Below are 21803 nucleotides of genomic sequence, written 5' to 3'. Positions count from 1 at the left end.
AGCAGCTTTAAAGAAGTAGATGGTGAGAGGTTCTTCTGACCGTAACCTTATAGAGTACTAGGCCAAATGAATTTGCATCTGTTCCATCAAAATGATCCTTTGTTCAGAAGAACATCTTCTTGGTATGGTGTCGGTTGATGATTGGCAGGCCACATACATGCAATTCTACTAAAATATATAGTAAAATCCTTTCAAAAGGTACAGGACATCCTGACAATTGAAAATAATGTATTACTCATGGCTCCTGAAGCATTTGTTCAAATAGGAAACCGGATATATAGCTGGATTCAGCTCAGCTCATATGCATATAAACATGATGCAATAGAATGTATGATTTATGCATAATTTACATATTTATTAACTCAAACCTGCATATATTGCCTGAAACATAAAATATATCTTTGGATTCAGAATATGCTCATACATCTGAATATGCAATTTTTTGTTACAACGTAGCATGTCCATGTTTAGAATTATTAAAACATATATATTCGTGTTTATTTTAGATTTACTGAAAAGGAGTGAGCTAGTTATCCCTCATCAAAATGATTTGTACCAATATAATCAAGGAGGAGGACCGTGGCTGAAATGAGAACATAACAGAAATCTATCAGAGGCTCTGTCTAATCCAAAATGCCATGTCAAATCTTCCTGAGTGGGTGTGTTTTGCTGGGTTTAAGCTCAAACACATAGAAAAAAGAGAGATTTTTAGGGAATCAAAGTAGCATAACTGACAGGAAAGAAACAGATTGGATACCAAATGTATGTAACAGATTGGAAAATCTCATTTCAATTGACTTCTCACATTTCTCACATTTAAGTGACTGCAGAGGCCTTTCACAATGCAGCATCAGATAATTTGAGAGTGATTTTGGGAGCAGTTGCAAAGACTGAAAGGAAGATCTTAGCTGGTAGAGTCCAGTTGGTATCCTTACCGGTCCTGGACCTTGGAAAGACAAACAAAAAGTGAGTACCATGACCCAAGAGTGTGTATACCATTTCACAATAATTTATTAGAACAGAGGCATTTACAAATATTTATGGAGCTCTGTTTGAAGGTTATATCCCTTAAAATTGGGTGAAGATTGCAACTGGTATATGCTTTGTGATTTATAATTCAAATAGAAACCCTAGCTAGCCTCATCATAATGGGGAGCTTTGCTCCTGCAATTTGGGATTGCTGGATGCCTTAGACATCTCAAATTGAAATGTGGAATGGCAGGGCCTTTGGTTTGTGGCTGTAATTGCCAAAAAAGTAATTGAAATGTGTTCCTTAATAAAGAGAAGGAATTAGACTGCTGTGTGTGGGTGAATCTGTAGCCTTGGACATAGTGATTTAGGCCTTACTGTCTGAGCATTCCATAAGACAAAGAAATACTAAGAAACCCAAGACTTTGCCATTCTTATCAAACAATCCAACATCACACAATGTACTTCATCACAGATGTTGTCCAAACTTCTAGAATTAATTCAGTCCATGAATTCTTACATTTTATAGATTCAACATTTTGTTTTTCTGCATATACTTGCAAAATGTTTCAGAGACAAGTATGTGCATTGTTTAGGTTCAAACTTTTGAACTGCTTTACCTTTTGGTTCAGGTGGGTTTCATGTAGGCAATTCTATACTGTAGTTTGATGGTTTCACAAAAGTTAAATCCAGCAATGTCCATGTATTAGTCCGCATTATGATGTAATTATTTTCCTTGTCTAGAAATATTCATTCATATTTATTTTTCTATGTTTGGATGTTGGTGTTATTTTCCAATCGCGTTGGGCATTAGATTTTGAATGAAAACATGCGTGAGACAATATCAAACAAGTCTCATTTGATTTCTGTAGATAAGCTGTCTCTGTTCATTTATAACATTGTGGGTGACTTCCCCAGAATTGTACATTAGGGTACCACCTTCAATGCCATGATTTATTATGTTAAATATAACAAATAATTCAAAACTGCCTGTTTCTTGTCCCAAATTGTGTGGTGGGAAGTTACAAATACTTTGGGATTTGTATGGGATCTCGCATTTAATGGAAAGGGAAATCCTGTCTGTGAACAACTACTGTATATAGATTTTTATAGTTCTGGACTCTTTCTATATGGTGGGGCCACCAGGCTACTGTGTTTCGTCAATTCCTCAAATGTCTCCAACACCAGCTGGAGAGCAGGCACATTTAATTACAATAGGGCACCTGCCTCGCCTTCACCCACCACGCCAGCTCAGGAGAGACTTTAAAATACTCCCCTGAGCTGGCGTGTGAGGTGGGCTAATGTGGTGCCCTGGGCAGTCGTCATTGTTGGCCCATGCCTAAAGCAGGCACTGATGCCACTGGTTGAGCATTGTATTTTGCAGAGTGTTTGTAAATTGTGCACTGGAACAGGTGGATGCAGTGCATGTTTACCTGGTATTAACTGATGTCACACTAAAGAGCTACGTGCAAGCTCGCTAGAAATCATGTGGAGCTCTGCCTTGCAAGTTGCTTCATGTGAATATGTTGTAATTCCTCCGTAGATCAAGAAGCAATAACACAATGGTCAGCTTCAAAAGAAGGCATTTTTAATAATATAGTCTATTTAAAGAGTTTACAGAAATAAAATATGTTACTCCTTATTATTAAAGTTTGTTTTTCTTTCTTCCGATCCCCAAACCTGAACTATAAGGCTTACTTAAGTGGCTTCCATCTTTCAAACGTGTGCCTTTCAATGTGTGTTTTCAATACAATGATTCCCTTTGTTGATTTGTTTTAACTTGTTTTCAAGGCATTGGTTCTTCGAGAAGTCAATGAAAACTTTTTTCAAATAAACACGTAACTCAGCCACTTACTGCAGATGTCCGGTTGTTCATCCGAGCCATCAATGCAGTCCCACTTGGAGTCACATGCTAGTGTGTGCGGAATGCAAAGCCCACTGGCACATGTGAATTCATCTGGAGAGCAACCCGCTGATAGCACTGATGTTGCACACTCAAACAACTGGAAATTATCAAGTGCGATAAAGCCTGCACTAGATAAGATTGTGCCTGCAAAAATAAGCTGTGGAAAATGTAGATTGTTAGGTTTTGGTAAACAACAATTGTATATCAAATGTTAAAGAATCGCAATGTGAAATTATTATTTTGCAAGTTAATTAGTGAATATTGCTACAAAGCCTACTCAGCATTGTCATGTACCATTAGTTTGAATGCAAAGGTGTATTGCTTTACACAAAAGTTAGCAATAGTATTTTACAAAGGAGCAGTGGAAGCTTCAAATCGCATTAATGTATGACTTTTAAGTGGCTAGGATGACCACAGGACAGTCCAGAAATCAAATAGTACGTGCGATTTATATATATTTCCTTTATAAGGTGCCAAAAGTGAAATGTATCCAGTTTACGGCACAACCATCCAACCAAAGGTGATATAAAACAATTTTGTAAAACTGTAGTAAACTCAAATAAGAGGCAGTTTTCAAAAAAAAGGAGAAAGAAAAAAGAAAAAAAGCGATAACTGTTAGATGTTTTGTCAATGTGTATTCATAAAAACAAACAAAAAAAGCATTTATTACAGGTGTCTAGAAGGCCGATTTGAGGATAGAAAATATTCAGTGGCCATGCAAGCTCAACAATGTTCACTGTCATACTGTTCTACGAGCAGAGCTAGTCAACCTAGCATAAGAGCTGGGCTTAATGTCAAATATTACAATATGGATCTTAAGAACTGTTGGACCGCACACAATTGGGACTGATTGAAAAATAAGACCAAAGTGGATTGCACAGCCTCACATAAGCTTAACAAAAACACTTGATGAAACATTTTTTGTACAATCATGAGGGATAGACCATAAAGGGTGCTCCTAGATGCCACAATTGGCTGGGTGGCAGGGCATCCCTTCCATCTTACTGTGTCCATGCCAATTAAACATAGTTTAGTGCAAACCATTACACTGAAAACCATCTAAAGGCAACACTTTTTGACTGAAAATGCACTCAATGATTTCAAGAAAAAAAAACAGACTTAAGAAAAACACATTATCATAAAAAAATCACCTTAAAGTGCAAAAGAGTATATACACATTGAATGAATACAAGTTGATTAACAATGAGAAAAGAAGCATTAAAGAAACAATCATTACAGAAGAGTGAGGGAAAGGGGATAGCAACATCAGAAGGGGCAAACATGGGGATGACATGGGGCTCACCGCCTTTTCAAATTATACAAAGGGGGGGATCTGACTTGGTATCCTATTAGCAAGTGGTTATGAAAACAGTTTTGTAGAAAAAAACACCCCTCTTGGGAAAGGCTGACACTAGAAGTCATAACAAAATAATTGGCTGATGAATGAAAGTGATGAGTGTTATGCCGTATAATGGTTACTGCACAAGTTCAACCTCACCAGACTCATTTGGTTCTATCGATAAACAGAACATTCTTTGGGATTGTGGCCATCATAGATCAATAGACTGGGAACCTGAGAGCATTGGCAGAAATGATGTTTCTGAAAGAAACTCAGTAGGTCATAAAGGCCTATGAAATGTGTTATGAGGGATACCTCCATGTGCATTGTCGGTTTTCTGGATCTGGGGCACCCACAGCTTAAGTGATTGCTAGCTCCGAACAACTGGAAATGGAAGTTGTACAGCTCATGGGTTCCCAGAGCAGTGGCAAGAAGCAACTGAGGAAATAACCACTTAATTCAATAGGGAATTCAGGTCACCATATGAGTGGCAGACCATTGTTCTAAGGATGGTTTGATCATTACTTCCGGATCTTTAGAAGGGGACCTGGCACATGCAGAACGTTAATCCCTGATAGGACAGTTGAGCCGTGCTGTAAAGCATTGAATAGGTTTGTGTTTCAATAGATAGTTGGCACTCATTTATCAGCAGCTGATAGAGATAATGTGGTGGAAAGAGATAATGCTTCCACATTTAGTCCCACCTCAATGCAGATCACCAGATTGTATTCAGAGTAGAAGAGGTCAAGAACACTATTTTAGCACAAACATCCCACAAAGCCTCATGATCAGTTGAAATGACATCTAAACATACAAACTAGGGTTATAGGCTCCCATACTAGGCAGTGTAGTGAATGAGGAATTTGCTAATGGCAAGGTACCAACATCCTAGAAGAAGGCTCTCATTGTGCAGGTTTCTAAGAAATATTCTAAAACACACCAAGTTTGCAACCACCCAATTTCATCACTCGATGGGACTTCACAGTTGTATGGGACGTTACTACTAAGCCACCTGCAGAAATGGCCAGAGGAGTCTGAATTAATGCCATTGTTGCAAGCAGGGTTATTTGCCTATTAGTGCACCATTTACCATATGTTAGGATGCACGTGCAATGTGCCAGGCAGTTGAAGAGATTTAAAACATATTAGCAGGTGCCCTAGTGCTAGTAGTTCTCGTTGGCCACGGCATAATGTGCATGTATCCATTGGTCGTTAGCTTTGACAGATATTACAAACACCATATGGTCACACAGAAAGAACAAAAATGTATTCATGTTGGAGATGCAGAGGTTAAAGTAAGGGTGATGTATTTTGCATTTAGTAGTAGTATACATTGTTATGTTTTCAAGGATGTGCTATTAGGTAGCTGTCATAGGTAAGCCTGGGAAATGGAGACAGACATATTTTGTTGTAAAGGCAAGGTCCAGGGGCAAAGGCATGTTGGACACATTACAGTATGCATTTGGTGAAAGTATGAGGAGCAGGCCCAATGTGGAGCTGCAGCTCTGTCCTGTTGATCATGCAACAAATCTCCCTTCCTTCGCCAGAGAAAAGTTGTGCTTTCAAGATTATAGGCAGCAGCGCTATTTCAATAACGGTTAATTGAGTCCAGCTGCAGAGCTCAGAGGAGCTGGGAAAGGAATGTTAGGTCCAGGGAGGAAGGGTAGGGATGCGCCTTTTGAAGGTGCAATTAATGTGAATAGGGCATGGGGTTCTATGATTCCAAGAGGGTTGATTGAGGTTTAGAGTACTACTGCACTCACCCAAAGAGCCATCTTCCTATTCAAACGGTAGGTGCTGTGCTCTAGGGATCAATAAATAAGCAAAATTCAAACATAAGAGTGGTGCCCCGATCACACAATTCATGGGAACCTGGGTTCCCACAGTTAAAAGGGGAAGTTGTGCTAGGACTGTGTCTTAATTTGGGATGGAAGGAGCAGAAGTGATGCCAATAAATGTATCTACAAGGGCAGGGAGCTGTTTGTGCATGCCACAGTCTCTGGCATAATGAGGAGGTCCATTGTATTATCAAAGCAGGGTTGGTCTTGCTATTCAAACTTTGATCAGGCTTGGATGGAGGGGTGCACATCACATGATGGCCATTAATATTTTACTTGTTAGACAAAAGTAGTATGGTAACCATGTACCTGGTAGTCAATCATTCCTAAGTTTCACAATGATGATGTAGTAGATCATGTGATTTGGGGAATGTGTTTTAGATAATGTGTGACCAATAGGGCAAAGCTCTGTAGGGGATAATTACAATTGTATATAGGTGTTAGTCAACGGGGAGTGCGGGATCATGTTGTAATCTTATTATTCAGAGTTTTGTTAATTTGTGGTATTCTCCTTGGATTTGTCGAGCTCCGTGTTAGTTAGGTTCTTTGGGATTGTCTGATACTTTTTGCATGTAATAAAACATTGTTTTCCTTGCAAACAGTACATTGATTATTTGCCCTATTTGGTAATGTTTTTATCGTTTGGGTTTTAGGTCATTCACCGCACACATATTTTAATCTCAAAGTATATGACAGCTAGACGGGAATCCCAGGTGCTTTATATTTCGTTTATTTTAATATTTATAATGTGCCACTAGCCAATGGGCCTCAGAGGGCACATAAAAGACAAACAAGGGGTCAAGGGGCATCAAGCAAGGGGTGAGTGCTCAGGAAGAATAGATGGGGAGATGCCAAATTTAACCTGGGTTAAGGTTGAATAGGTCAGTTTTAATTTGCTTCTTGAAAAGAATGAGACTGTGGGCCTCATTACGACCCAGGCGGTAAGTTACCGCCTGGGCCGTGACTTTACCACCATGGCGTAAACTACGTTTACGCCATGGTGGTTGGCGGACTTACCGCCCCATTCCGAGGTCGGCGGGGCGGTAAGTCCCCAATCCCCATTTACCCTTCCCCATTCCCATTTTTGCCCCATAGGGCATAATGGGAGTGGGGAAGGCGTTAATTACGCCACCGTAAATTACGGTGGCGTAATTAACTCCATGGTCCCTTAGCGCCATGGATTTTAACACCTGCTAAAAGCCATGGCGCTAAGGGACCTCGTAGTTGGCGGTAAGGGGTCGGCGCAGCTAACGCTGGCGTTAACCCCTTACCGCCAGGGTCGTAATGAGGCCCTGTTATCCAGATGAATAACCCGGGAAGTGGGTTCCAATGTAGAGGAGCCTGGACATAAAATGCCTCCCCCCCACAAAGTGTGCCAGCTTGTATCTAGGCTGTGCAAAGGAACAAAGCTGTCTCCCTGATGTGAGGTAGTTTAGTAGCTTGGAGATAAGACCACAAGAGGATCGAATATAGGAGACATGGGCCCTCATTACAACTGAGGTGCTAAGTGCACCAACTTTACCACCATGGTGTAAACTACGTTTACACCATGGTGGATGGTGGATTTACCGCCCCATTACAAGGTGAGTGGGGCGGTAAATCCCCATTTCCCATTTTCCCTTCCCCATTCCCATTTTTGCCCCATAGGGCATAATGGGAGTGGGGAAGGCGCTAATTACGGCACCGTAAATTACGGTGTCGTAATTAGCACCAAGGTGCCTTAGCACCATGGAACTTAACGCCTGCAAAAAGCAGGCGTTAAGGTGGGAATCAGGCGTTAAGGGTTAACGGTGGCGTTAACCCTTAACGCCTGAGTTGTAATGAGGCCCATGGTGTCTCATAGTCAGTTCAGCGACAAGGACAACCCCTAGTGTCTTGACTTTCTTGGACACATTGATGATGTTGCCAGGGCCAATTTATTAAGACGTGTTCTGGATACCACAATCAGGAGCTCGGTTTTGTCACAGTTCAGGGCGAGTTAATTAGCTTGCCATCTTTGTCTGGACTGCGTCATATATTTTGTTTATGGCAGTTAGATCCTGTTTGTATTTCTCGCTCAGCTTAAGGACAACTTGGGTCTCGTCAGCATAATTCGTATAATGCAAACCCAAAGCATCTACTAAGTCGAGCAGGGGCCTTGTGTATACGTTAAACAGGGTAGGTGATAGGCAAGAGGAATGAGGATATCCTATGGGATGCCTGATCAGAGCATTGTCTGATCTCTCCAAGCCTTGTCACCAGTAGAGAGTGGTCCACCATGTTGAAGGCCACAGAGCGATATAAAGCCCGACTGACGTGAGCCTAAAATATGGTGGTCTTCGATGTGTTTCAGCTATTGCAAATATGCCAATTTGTCCATGATCTTAAGGACAAATGGCATATTTGTAATTGATCAAAAGTGCCAGTAAGGAGAGGATCTCAATTGGCTTTTTTTAGTAGGGGTGTAATCCAAGCCTCTTTGAGGGAGGATGGGACTACACCCTCGCTGAAGGAGAGGTTAATGAGTTTTGTCCGCCAGCGAGCCAGTAGCTCCAGTGAGTCCTTGACGACATCTGCCGGACAACAATCGTCGAGGCTTGAGGTGGGTTTCAGATCACAAATGACTTTAGAGATGTGCTCCTCTGAGTAGTGGGAAAATTCAAAAGTGGGGATGTTGTTGGGTGTGGGGATCAGGTTCTGAGAGACATTTACATGAATATTACATACCTGTGATAATGTCTGGATGTTGCTATGGTCTGTATATGGACTACAATCTTAGCTATGAATCCATTGTGAATTTCCTGGCAACATATGGAGTCCCTAGTTAAGTCATGATTGGTCGGAGGGGTGTCCTGAAAGTCAGAGTGTGCTGGTATTAGAGTGTGCATTATTAATCTTATTTTTAAAGTAGGTAGATTTGGAGGTAATGATGGCAGTTTTAAATGCCTTCACTGCTTGCTTATATTGGGCTAATGTGTCCGGGCTGGGGTTCTTGCGCCAGGCTTTTTCCTGTGCTCTGTCTGTCTGATGGTAATGATATCGTCGATGAACCATATATTTGTATGTGCCGTGAATTTGATTATTTTGATTATTTTTATCTGTTTTATGGAGGCAGTGAGATGCTCCGCTAATTCATAGTACTCAGAGAAATTTGTAAGAGGCTCAAGGCTGGATGATAAGCGGGCAATACATTTGGCTGGGGTGACTTTTTTGAGGTTACGTGAGAGTTTCTTGATTCAGGGTAGTGTGTTCACTTTTGCTGGTGGTGCAGGGAGATGTACAGTGGTGTGGATCAAAAAATGATCAGACCAAGCACAGGGCGTGACCTCAAAGCATGACATGGATGAATGGTGGGATGCCAGCCAGTGAAGCATGTGACCACCTCTAAGTGTGGCCTCTTTCACCCATTGTATAAACCCTGTAGAGTTAAGGGAGTCTATGTGTGAGGATGCCTGTTTGTCTGCGGGATCGCCAGTCCAGTGATTGATGTCCCCCATTATGATCAACAGGTTTTTAGGTTTGATGATATGAGTGAGCAGCTCCAGGAGCTGCTCCTCAAAATGTAGCATGTCTCTATGAGGCCTGTAAAGGATCAGAATACTTAGAGAAGAGTTGGCTGAGGTCTTGATCTTGACCCATAATGATTCACAGTCATCTGGGCTAGTATGAGTGATGGCGTGGCAGTCAAAATGATCTTTGTTGTTTAGTCAATCAGATCGAAAGATCACATAATTAGGGGGATTGATAAGGTCGTATCGTATAGATGGGTTAAGCCAAGCTTTGGTTAGGCCGAACATGTCAGGGCCAAATTCAGAAAGATAGTTTCCCACATCTGCTCCATGCTTGAGCAGTGATCTCGTGTTGAGGAGGGAGAGTGAAATGTGGTGCATCAATGGTCCTAAAATGAGTGCAATGTGTGGTGCTAGCTGTGTCATCTACTTCAGTTTAATTTGAACAAATAGTTCCTTAAATACGGATTGGGGGGGCCATAGGACACATTCTGGTAGCAGGGTTGAGCTGGATAATGTCGCATACACATTGCCTTTGTTGTTGAGATGATCTATGTTACTCCAAACACAGTCCTTGCGATACACGCCGCCAACGGGTTTATAACCATTAGGCTGCTGAGAACAGTACTTCCTTAGTGTCGAATATGCAGTTAAACAATGAGTGACAAAGCAGGGGCAAGCAGCAGGTGGCACAGATATTAGCTGCACTGGATGCGGCTAAGTTGTAGTGTGAGCTGGGAAAAGATACAAAGGATTGGATAGGGGGTATTTTAGAGATGTCCCAGTCTTGTACAAGTGCAATAATCCACGTGCCTACAAGGTATATATCAACATACAGATACAACATCACGGTTGTGCTAGAAACAGGGTCTCTCACTTACTTATTTAAGGGTCAACTACCCAACAGGGGCCCTGTGAGCAGCTAGTGGTGATGATCATTGAGGACTGGCAAAGACCGGCTGGGCTCAGAAGCACTGGTGCTGAAGCGCCTGACGTTTCACTATATAGTGGTACAGACTTCTGAGGGATTAAGTCTACCTGAGAGTTGAGGTCAGGAAGTAAATCTTACTGCTGCAACAATTACAATCAGATATTATGAGAGTGCTTTTTCTCTCTGTAGGCACACGCGAAAGTAACGGCGGTGTAGTCCAACAACACGGAAATGGAAAGTGACAAGATGTTACTCAGCATGGTAAAGACAGCAAGTCATTTCCTGATAAGCTGTGAACACAGTATATCGAAGGTAGAGTGGCGCGTAAACGGCCATAAGGACCCAGTAAAGTAAATGAATCCCTAATGGGAGCTAGTAGTTGTCTAAAGTTATATGTGGCCGGCTGGACCGGCAAAGACAGGCTGGGCTCAGAAGCACTGGTGCTGAAGCGCCTGACGTTTCGCTATATAGCAGTAGAGACTTCTAGGAGATGACGTCTTCCTGGGAGATGTGGGCAGGAAGTAAATCTTAGTGCTGCAACAATTACAATAATTACAATTAGATACTATGAGAGTGCTTTTTCTTTCTGTAGGCACACGTGAAAGTAACAGACGTGTAGTCCAACAGCACGGACATGGAAAGGCACAAGATGTTGCTCGGCATGGTAAAGACCACAAGTAATTTCCTGAAAAGCGGTTAACACAGTAGATCGAATGTACAGTGGCGCATAACTGCCACCAGTATCAATGATTCCAGCACCCTCTTCAATAATGACTCCCCTAACACCTCTTCTCTGGATGAAAGCCAACCTGCAGTGAGAAGCGGTGCACAAACAAACGTCTTGAGCGAGTTGAGTCCTTGGGCAGAATCTACAGAAGAGGTGGACATAACCAACCAGGGGGTTCATCCCCCAAGGCTAATTCTATGGTGCTTTTTAGATGGAACTTTAACAAGTACCATGGGAAAAAATAGCAGTAGAAATTGCATTCAACCTTTTAAAAACGTCATCAGACCTTGCCCCAAGTTTACATTCACACAATGGATTCCCCATAATGCCTCAGAACTTGAACGTGAACCTGACGCCAGGTCAGGGTTTCAGGGTTAATGAATCGCAGGCAGGGATTCGCCACTTTGAGGCCGCCTTAGAGTATGCACCTCCTGTTCTTATTCTCTGCTTGCATTTATTTACCTTAAACAAGCCGTTGATGCTGAAAGTAGATTTTTGCTACTGAAGACACTTCAATATTATGGAAAGGAGTATTTTTTAGTAAGTGCAATACTAGATATACCGCATGCCAGCCAAGCATCTGTTCATTATGGGTGGAATGGGGAGTTGACATACTGATTTAGAGTTCAAAGGTGGTTAGGTAAGGGTGTGTCCTTACTCTCAACCAGCTTTTTACCTTTTACATTAATGGGGGTGGTGATGGTGCTTTTATGTTTTCAGCCTCATGTCCCCAAAAAGTTAGCAGGGAAGTCTCTATCATTGTATGCCCGGATGACTAGGCCCTCATAGCCCAGTCTGGGGAGGGGATGTAGATGCTATTGACAGGTTATAACCTCTTCTGTAAAGATACGAAGGTTATTGTTAACCATACGCATTCAAGGAAATGATGCAGGGTTAGATGTGCTTTAACAGTCGTGGATATACAACTGGCAAAAAGTACATTATTTGATTACCAAGAAGATGGGTTCTCCTTTTCTGGGTCCATCATGAGGCAAAGGCAGCTTTCAAACATGCTAATTTGGATAATGGAATTCTTCTACTTGGCACCTGGTTCTTTGGCCCAATAGCAAAACTAGCCACTGAGGTCTTCCACTGAAAAGTAGTATCCCCCAGTGTTTGTGGAGAAGAGACTTGGAGGACAAGGCACCTGTGTAAAAGCAGATAATGGTTGTGTGAGAAGGGGACCTATTGCTTCCTGAGACTGCCCAATAGTGCAAATGAATTGAGCATTTGCATCAATAGAGAACTGTGCAGCTCAAGCCACTGTTTATCTGAGAGCGACTCTAGACTAACCCTGGGGAGGGTTGTACCAAACTGGGACAAGGGACATTCATTCCTTGGACAATGCCTCAAAGCTCCCATTGCTTCACTTTGTTCCGACTGCTCTGCGTAATTTAGGCCTGGAGGAATTCTGAAGAAACCCTGGGGGGAGAACCAAGAATGGTGCAGCTGAAATCTAGGCCAGACGCTGTGAGAAAGTCATTGAAAGATTCTTGATAATAGCTTCGTTGAATTCCCTATGCCTTGGCATCAAAGACGATTCTCCAGACATATTTCACAATGGTGGGTCCATATACGGAAAGGGAACTTTATTAGTTTCATTTTCACACAAACTACCGGTTCAAATGCTCACGGGGCACTGGTAGAGAATGGGTTGTGAACAGTATGTATATGGTGGTGTCTGCATGAAAAATATATAGCAAACATCAAGCTGCTTTGATGCTCTACTCTCATTTGAGAGACTATAGGCAGAAGGTCCATGAATAACCGTCCTCTTCAGCACCAAATTGTACCATATCTGCCAGTAGCCCTCAGGTTGTCTATGCAGTGTCCCAATTGTTGCCAGAAGCTGTGACTCTCTATGGAAAAGTGTGCGCTCAATAACTCCTTATCGTATCATGGTGTATTACTCAATTACATGAATTATGTATGAAATGTGTGTAGTTTTATGGCTGTAATATTATGTGTTTTCATGCACCTTGTACTGTAAGCTATAATTGCTGCAGTAAATCTGCTTTCCTTGCCTTCTTTCCATGTCAGTTCATCGACGGATTTGGAAAAACCCATGGATCTGCATAGAAAAGATGCACAGTCACAGAGAAGATGATTTCCCTCATATGCCTGCTTATTATCAAATGGGTGATTTTTCTCAGGCAAAATAGATCATTTACGAAGTCCTTTACATTCCTTGTTGCTGTTGGAGACATCTTCTAGCTAATACAGTGTTCACATCATAAAAAGGCAGTGGCTCTTGGCTACAAAAACCTTTTATCTATCTCCCTTCAGACATGTCAAGGTTTCTACTATATCAACTAGAAGCACCTGCATTCCATCTCAGCCAAACATGGCTTGCTGGAATTCCCCATTACCCACTATAAGTCTGTCCAATACTCCAACAATGATCAGAAGATCCCAATGATTTTAGGGATTGATTATGGGAGTTGCAGCGAATCCAGGAAATGTGTCCCTTGTCCCCACAGGAGAGCCACCCCTTTGTGAGACTAGGGAGGGGAGTCCACTATGCAATATACTCCCCAGGGGACAGAGCAAGCGGGAACTCAGGAGTGGTGACCCTCCTTGGGGGACAAGACTTCCCCAAAGATATTTACATACACCACCCTATTCTGATGATTCACCAATCCTTGCTCTATACATGGCAGTAGAGCCATGCTATAAAATACAGGGCCTTTTAAATGGGTTTGGCTTGGTTTCTGACTCTGGATTCTGTCTGTGTGCCGAAGCTGATAAAATCCTGTAAGGGCTTACAAGTGTAACCGCCCTGAGAAGAGGAGAACTTAGAGAATCAAAAGAGCCATGGGAAGCTAAGAATGAAAATACCCCCAGGGGGAGTGAAGGGCAACGATGAAGACTGCGAGGGGTTAGTACCATGAAGGGCCTGGGAGAGGCTAAAGCTGCTAAAAACCTGCAAGGGTTTACAAGTGCAAGCACCATGGGAAGGGGACGACCTAAAGAATCAGAATTCAAACAAAGCCTACAAGGGGGTAGTACAGTGAATGGCCTTTCAGAGGCTGAAGCAGAAAACAAACCATAAGGGGTTAGAAGTACCAATAGCCTCGGAAGAGGGAAACCAAGAGAACATGTACACCCAAGAATGGATAAGTGTCAGGGCCTCATAGATGGGAGTAGAGTTTATAACAGAAGCCCAAATACAGAAAGGCCAATGAGCTTATTATAAACTGTTGAAACATCCCCAGGAGTGGAAAGCAAGCCAGAAGGCCAGAGTCCTGAATGGCCAGATAGTACAGACAGAACTAAAAGTGACAAACTGAGTAAAGCATTGTATTAACCAGAACTAGAGACTTACTTTGAGGAAAAAGCTAAGAAAACTGCTGAATACCTTTCAGAGTTAACAGCATGACAGTTTTGAAAACTAATGGTTCACTTCTCCTAGGGATCACAAGCAACCTCTTTTTTAGGAACAAGAACAGAAGACCAAGAAATTAACTTTGAACATGTTTCCGTTAACAGGCCAGGTCTGAGTTAAATAAGAGAATCAAGGAGAGAACTGAGGGGGGTGTCAGAAACCAACCACACTGAGCCATAGGTATAGTGGATGTAACTTACTGAGACTAATTACAGTGTTCAGATTGTATTGGTAGGCTTAGCATATGTTAGGCTAGGTTTGCACATGTGGAGCAGAGTTGGAAGCGAGTTGGAAGCAGTCTGTGCTGGAGCCCCTGTTGGTGTTGGCTTTTGACTTCCTTTCCCGGCATTTTGGCTATCAGCTTACCTAGCTTGTAAAGTGCTTGCTTAAACGCAGAAGGAAAGCTTCTGAGCGCACATGTGTGGAGCAGAGTTAGAACCAATTTGGAAGCAGATTGTGCAGGAGCCACTGTTGGTGTTGGCGTTTGACTTCTTTTCCTGGCAGTTTGGCTATCAACCTACCTAGCTTGTAAAGTGCTTGCTTAGAATCAGAAGGAAAGCGCAGGCGAGTTGGTATCGAGTTTGAAGCAGTCTGTGCAGGAGTCCTTGTTGGTGTTGGATGTTGACTGCTTTTCCTGGCAGTTTGGGTGTCAGCTTACCTGGCCTATAAATTGCTTACAAGCAGAAGGAAAGCGTGTGACCGCACGCATGTGGAGCAGAATTGGAAGCGTGTTGGAAGCAGTCTGTGCAGTCCTTGTGGGCTGTCGGGTGAGTGCCTAATTATACCTTTCTCACCCTGTCACTGCATTTTGTAATCCGTCCCAGACCCTGCGCTATTACTTTGTGACAATTAGGCACTTTCATAAATAGCGAGAGATGGCGAATGACCGTGACAGAGGCAAAACCACTCAGGGTTGCTAAACCCCCATTGCCACGCTCGTATGCACTGAGAAGTCGACCTGGACTGAATGCCCCTCTTTTGCAACCGAAAAGAGAGGGGTGCAAGAAGTGTTAATAAGCCAGCCATACCAAACACAGTAAACAACTTAAAATGCAAGTCTAGTCTAATCAAAGCACTCCCAAGTGCATTTAAGGAGGCACCCTCACCATCACTCGGCAGTTGTGGTAGGTTCTCAAAAATCCTCTGTCCTTCATATCCCATTAACAAGCCACCTTCCTGTCATTTGAGAAATCATTCCCAGCAGCAGCTTTAAGGTAGTGTAGAAAACCTGTTCCCCATTGTGCCCACTTAATTCTAACCGGACCAGGGGTAGCCATGAAGGTGGGATGATACACTTGACATAGCCATCTTGATCAGACTTGCACTCCTCCTTAATTTTCCTCTAGCATACCTTTGTACTGTGATCTTTATACACTATGCTCCCTCAGTTGTGTCTTGGTGGATCGATGTGATCCCCAACTCTTGGTTGTGTCCTTTTAAGTCCTTCTTTATTTCTTTATTGTCCCTTCTTATTAGAGATCCTCGTCGCCAATGTTAAGCTACTGACACTGGGATATGGTAGCTTTTAAGAGAGCTTTTTTTAAGCATACAACATCAAAGAACCCCAGCGGTGTGGGGCACAGCTCCAGCCAATCTTGTTGGTCACCAACTGTCCCACCTCAGAATCCCCAACAAACGTAAACACACAAACAGAACACCATGAATATTACATTCCCTTTGACATCATAACATTCCAGCCAAGCTAACACTGTAACAAAACTCTCATGAGTCTAATAACAGAAAGCAAGCTGACACTGATGTCATTATGGAAAATGCAGAAAGCCATATGAACTGCCAATGGAAATCAAACCAAAATCACTAAAAATGTTACTAGCGTCCCAAAAACCTCAGGGGAAAATGCAATTAGCAAGGAACAGGTCTTCTCTGTGAAAGGGACAGTGAGCTAAAGACTTTGTAGAGTCTCTCCCAGGGGTTACTCACCCAAGAACTGGTCATTGGGCTGTGTTTGTGCTGGTAGAGAGATTCCCAGACACACCCTTGTTTTGCATAAATTAACTTTGGGTCTCACCCTTAGCTAAAAGGGCAATCCAGACGTGGACCCCTTGCTCGCTGTTCTTAGAGAGGCGCAGCTTCACCTCACTGATGATGCCCAAGAAGGCTGTAACACGTGTATGGGTTTGCTGTTGGTACTCTTGTTCAGAGAATTGCCTAGTATTTCGGTGCTGGACTGCCCCTGGGCAGGACAAAGACTGATATGCAGGGACATTTCTTCTCTGTGAAAGGGACAGTGAGCTAAAGACTTGGTAGAGTCTCTCCCAGGGGTTACTCACCCAAGAACAGGTCATTGGGCTGTGTTCCTGCTGGTAGAGAAATTCCCAGACCCCACTTGTTTTGCAAGGAACAGAACACGCCTGCTCAGTTATCCGCAAGCTCTCCTTCCACAAATGCGGGTCTGGATAACAACAACTCCTTGTAAAATGTTTGCTTGGGGCTTCAAACGGAAGCTTTGAGAACTTCACCACCAGTAGGACGATTGAAGAAGAGAAGAGTGCAGCTGTGCTCTTGGAAGATGGGAGGTTGTTTAACAAAGGTAGGGTGGCTGGCAAGAAAAGTGTGTCTACCGGAGGCCTGTGGAGGCAATGGGTGGGGGTGATATTGACTACATGTATTTAATTAGTTGCAAGTGAAACGTGCATGTTTAACTTACTGTTGTCTTTCAAACATGTGTGTTTATGTTCAGGCTGGACATCCTGCCCCGCCTGATGCATTGTGATCTAATAGAATCTTGTGAGTGTAGATAGGTAATCCCCTTGGTGACGCTCAGGTAGTTGCAGCCTTGCAGTGCAGATGGGCATGTGCAGAATCCATTTAAACGTATTACTTAAGAATTAATGTTGTATCCTTACCTCATTCCCCACTTCACACCAATAGTAAAGATACCAATGACAAGTACTGTCCGTCCCTTCTTCCTAATAAAAAAATGTGGGCCTGCAAATGCCAGCAAACTGCAAAGCAGAAGTAGACTAATGCTGATACAAATGACATGAAGCCACTTTCCAGCTATAGTGGCAGAGGGGGGGGGTGCTCAAAAGAATAGTCACTGTGCGTTTTCATTGTTTTAAGTCATGCTGACGTGAGATTATTTTACCACTATTAACAGAAATACATGATCATTTCAGTAAGTCAGATTTCTCGTAAATACTTTGCCTTCCAGCAATGTGAGGTACACGCCTATGAATACATCTGAGAGATGTGGGGGCTTTTCATAATAGTTCTCATAAAGGGGCCCCCTAATTTGAAAGCAAACATTAGGTTGGCCTCAAACACTATTATCGATTGACGCTCCCTTCCTAGATGGTTAAAGCATGCTAGACATTTAGAATACTTGATGATTCCATACCACACAAGCATATACAGAGAAGGTATGGCATGCACACTCAGTAAACGAGTCATGTAAACCAGCCCAGTACAGAGCTATAGAAACTGTGTCTCCTATGCATTCCTTAAATGGCATGCACGCTTGCATTCTCGTGTACCTGAAATGGCTCTCGGCATGCAGGCAAATACACCTGAGCTTGAATCCATCCATTGGCCGGCGATGTGCTGTTAATTTCTAACAGTACGTGTTCCTCCTGCAAGTCACAAAAAGGAGTTATAAATCATAGGACATATAATATTTAGCACAGCCTAAAACATTTCCAGGGCAGTCTATTGCAGTCCTTGGGAGAGACATTCTTGAGGAGAAAATAAAAGTATTGTGCTGGTGATAACTGGTCTAATGCCTAATTTAACTGAATTCCAGAATGTGCAATTTCAATAATGTATGTAATTTGAAAACCTACTTCCTGCTTTTGTCATAGGGTTACCTTGAAGGCACTTCCCGATGCAGTCTATGAGTACAGAAGTGCTATGGAGAACTTGTCATCCATCCGGGAATTCTTATTGATGAACACACTCGGTTTTCAAATTATGATAAAGAGCATTCGCACAAAAATCAATAATCCACAAAACAAACACTGATGAGTTCCTTGTGTCCACCGATTATATGTCTATAATCTTTAGCTCTTCTGTCAGTCCTCACCATCTAGATATATCAGACCTAGCCGAGTTGTCAGACCTAACATTTTCATATAATGTAAGAGATCTGTCTATATTTGTGAAAGAAAAATAATGAAACTCCTCCTCTTTTGACTCACTTTCATTTCCCTGTGTCTCTTTATACATGGATTGGCTGGCGCGCATGAACTACCGCAATGTGGGGGCGGGCCGATGTGGGGATTGGTGACAGTGGTCCCGGCTAAATGAATGAACCCGGACCCAGCAACTTATACAATGATGCTCATGAATGTGAGACGGGCTCTCACTGTCGAAGACATAGGAATGTTTCTCTTTTTCTGCTGATGAGACCGTGAGTGGGAATTGTGGTCCTGAAGTGGGTATCCAGTGACAGCTATACACCCACATATCTTTTAAAGTAGGTGTCCTTGCAACCTAGAATCCTAACTTCCAACTTCGACAGAACATTATCTTGTGACTTCCAGTGATGACCCTGCATGGCCTCTATGGGACAGGCAATGACAGTAAGCGTGCTCTTTGACCAATGGAAGACCTACATAATTCCAGAGATGGTGCTTGGAAAGTTGCATTGCATTGTGCAATGGAGCCAAGATTCCAACAAGATGTTACAACACACGGAAATATTTTCTGTGTTGAAAATGGAAATTGGGTGATAAAACCACTTATTCACCGGCTGAGTTTCAGCAGTCCAGCGATCCGCAAAGGTTTGTTTTAATCGAGACTTTTTAGCTTTACCTTTTGCGAAAGTTCATTAAAGGCTAGAATTTCCGAAACAACTGAACCATAATTGATTGAACAGCAGCCAGAAATCAAAGATTTTTTCTAATGCATTCTCTAAATTAAAAAGCATAGTTTTCTCTATGGATTTGAACTGATATTTAAATTGTAAACATTCTCGCAATTTATCCCACCTCCCTTTGCCTATCATCGGGACAGAAATCCGATTTCTTTTGCAATACTAGGCACTGTCTAACATCCCAGCAGTTCTTAAATTCTTAAGGAGAATTTCCTCAGGAGAGTGGGGGAAAATGACAGAATCCGCCTTCAGCATACTTGTCTTATTTTCAGATATTATACACGAATGAATTTGTTTGATCAGGTTGACCCACATATTACATGACTAAAACCAAAAGCGACATAGTATAATTGCAAGACAGAAGTTCAACACTTACCCTTATTTGCTCACTATGAATAATTTAGTAAATGTGAAAAAGATTATTATAAGTTAGTCTGATAAATGCAGCAAGTACCATCAAACTGGAGAAATGCTTTCTCTAAGAATTATTATTCTGAAACTTGTGAGATCCATTCTCTTTGTTGGCTCAGTGCACGGTTGACACCAACTTCCAACTGTCTCTGAGATCATTGCTGAAGGCATACCAACCTACCAATAATGTATGTAGGTTGAGATTGTGGTGAGATATATTTTGCAATTGGGTAAATAATGAAATGCATAAAAAGATATTTGTTTGTAGTCCAAGGTCTTTCAGGATCTGGAATATGTTTTGTGGTAGAAAGAAGTAAGACTCACAATAAAGATAGGACAGCTTCCCCGTACAAAGAAGGAAACAATTATACTGTCATATAAGACTGTTTAATCCCCTCATAGAAAGAGGTACAGCAGTTCCAGATGCAGAAAGTCAGGAAAAAGAATATCTGAAGAAGGGCCTGAGGACAGATCTGTTGCCCACAAGGGTAGGGAAGCATAATCAACATTACATTACCAGCTCATCACTAATGTTTACAGATTCTACACATGTCATTCTGCTAATGGAATATATAAACATCAATGTATCCTTAACTCTTCATATTTTATCTAGGAAGCAGAACATGCATTGTTTTTTTTTTTTAAATGAATATACGCATAGGCAAAAATTGGCTTTATATATACAAACACAGATAGGCATACAATGCAATACATTTTCCAACATAAATACATGCCTCCAATACAATTATTAGTATACAATCTAAATTAAACAATCCTAAAAAAAATACATCAATCTTAAAACAATAACATCTTTAAAGAGACAACAATATAAAAACTGTTCAATATATTCCGCCCGATAATTCACTTAAACAATTCCTACATTTCCAATAAAATGTGGTTATATAAAACATAAAATTAATATCATTCCCATCCATAAATGTATCCCACATGTCAACCAGTTCAGTCAGGCTAATATAATTGCGATATGACATAACATAAGAGCCTAATATAAGCAAGGCTTTCACAGTGCAATAAAATGTGTTTCAATAGCGGTGTTACCACACAAAGAACACGGTTGCCTACTCCTAGGGATCGCCATGCATGCACCTCTCATCTCTAAGACCTCACTTATAATGAACTTTAGAAGCAGGTATTGTCGCACACTTGCTTTAGGGGGATCATATAAGTTTAACAGGGACATCACAGTACTCTTATGTTTAATCTTCACAATCTGGACCATACTAGTAGAGCCCTTTACTGTGCTCAAAGTCCATGGATGATGACAAGAGACCAGAAGACCTACCAATAGGGCCCTTTGTAGCAAGAATTTGCAGTGTGCTCCTGCCGTAAAACGTACATGGATCAACTAAGCAAGTTTCTTGAAGTGCAACAATGCAGAAAAGGTCCATATAAGCAATTAGTCCATCATCAGTAGTCAAATGCGAAAAACCACAAGTGTTCCATAAGCATATTATAGGATCAACATTGAGTATGTGCAGTGAAATGAGCCTTAAAGACACTGGGCAACCATTGCCATTAGCTATCTTCATTATTTTGTTCTCCATTGTGTATAGGTTTGTTAATCACAGGAGACTTCTGTATAGCCAAGGAAGGAAAATGGGGGTATTGAATCAATTGCCACTCTTGTTGAGTTACAATGATTTACAACATTACTAAGAGTATCAACTTTAACATTTTGCTCAGAGGGACGATGAATCTGACTTATTGCATTACTAGCCATTATTTTATGGGAGGACATTTTAACTCCACTGCAAATATACCCATGGCTATAAAGCTCATCCACATAACGCAAGATGTAATTAAGCATGGATTCAGAAGTAAACCATATATTAGCTATTGGCATGCTGGTATGTTCTTCTTGGTCGACAATCCTGATATCACTAGAATTGATTGTCTACACCGCTACTATAATGTGCAAGATTTTTAGGACTGCTGTACGATCTAGCAGTGTATG

At 41.8% G+C, this 21803-nt stretch overlaps 1 protein-coding gene across 1 annotated transcript in view; it reads right to left on the bottom strand.

The window, feature by feature from the left end:
* MALRD1 (MAM and LDL receptor class A domain containing 1) overlaps positions 1-21803 on the bottom strand; it is a 3359462-nt gene that overhangs the window by 2765728 nt on the left and 571931 nt on the right. The window contains exon 14 of the mRNA XM_069646615.1: positions 2825-3019. Coding sequence (XP_069502716.1) covers positions 2825-3019 — 195 coding nt within the window. The remainder of the gene's footprint in view (positions 1-2824; positions 3020-21803) is intronic.

The sequence above is a fragment of the Ambystoma mexicanum genome, chromosome 2q (genome assembly GCF_040938575.1).
Source record: "Ambystoma mexicanum isolate Mex_15411 chromosome 2q, UKY_AmexF1_1, whole genome shotgun sequence".
Classification (NCBI taxonomy): Eukaryota; Metazoa; Chordata; class Amphibia; order Caudata; family Ambystomatidae; genus Ambystoma; species Ambystoma mexicanum.
The sequence above is the reverse complement of the archived record's forward strand: the minus strand, read 5'-3'. Positions and strand labels throughout refer to the sequence as shown.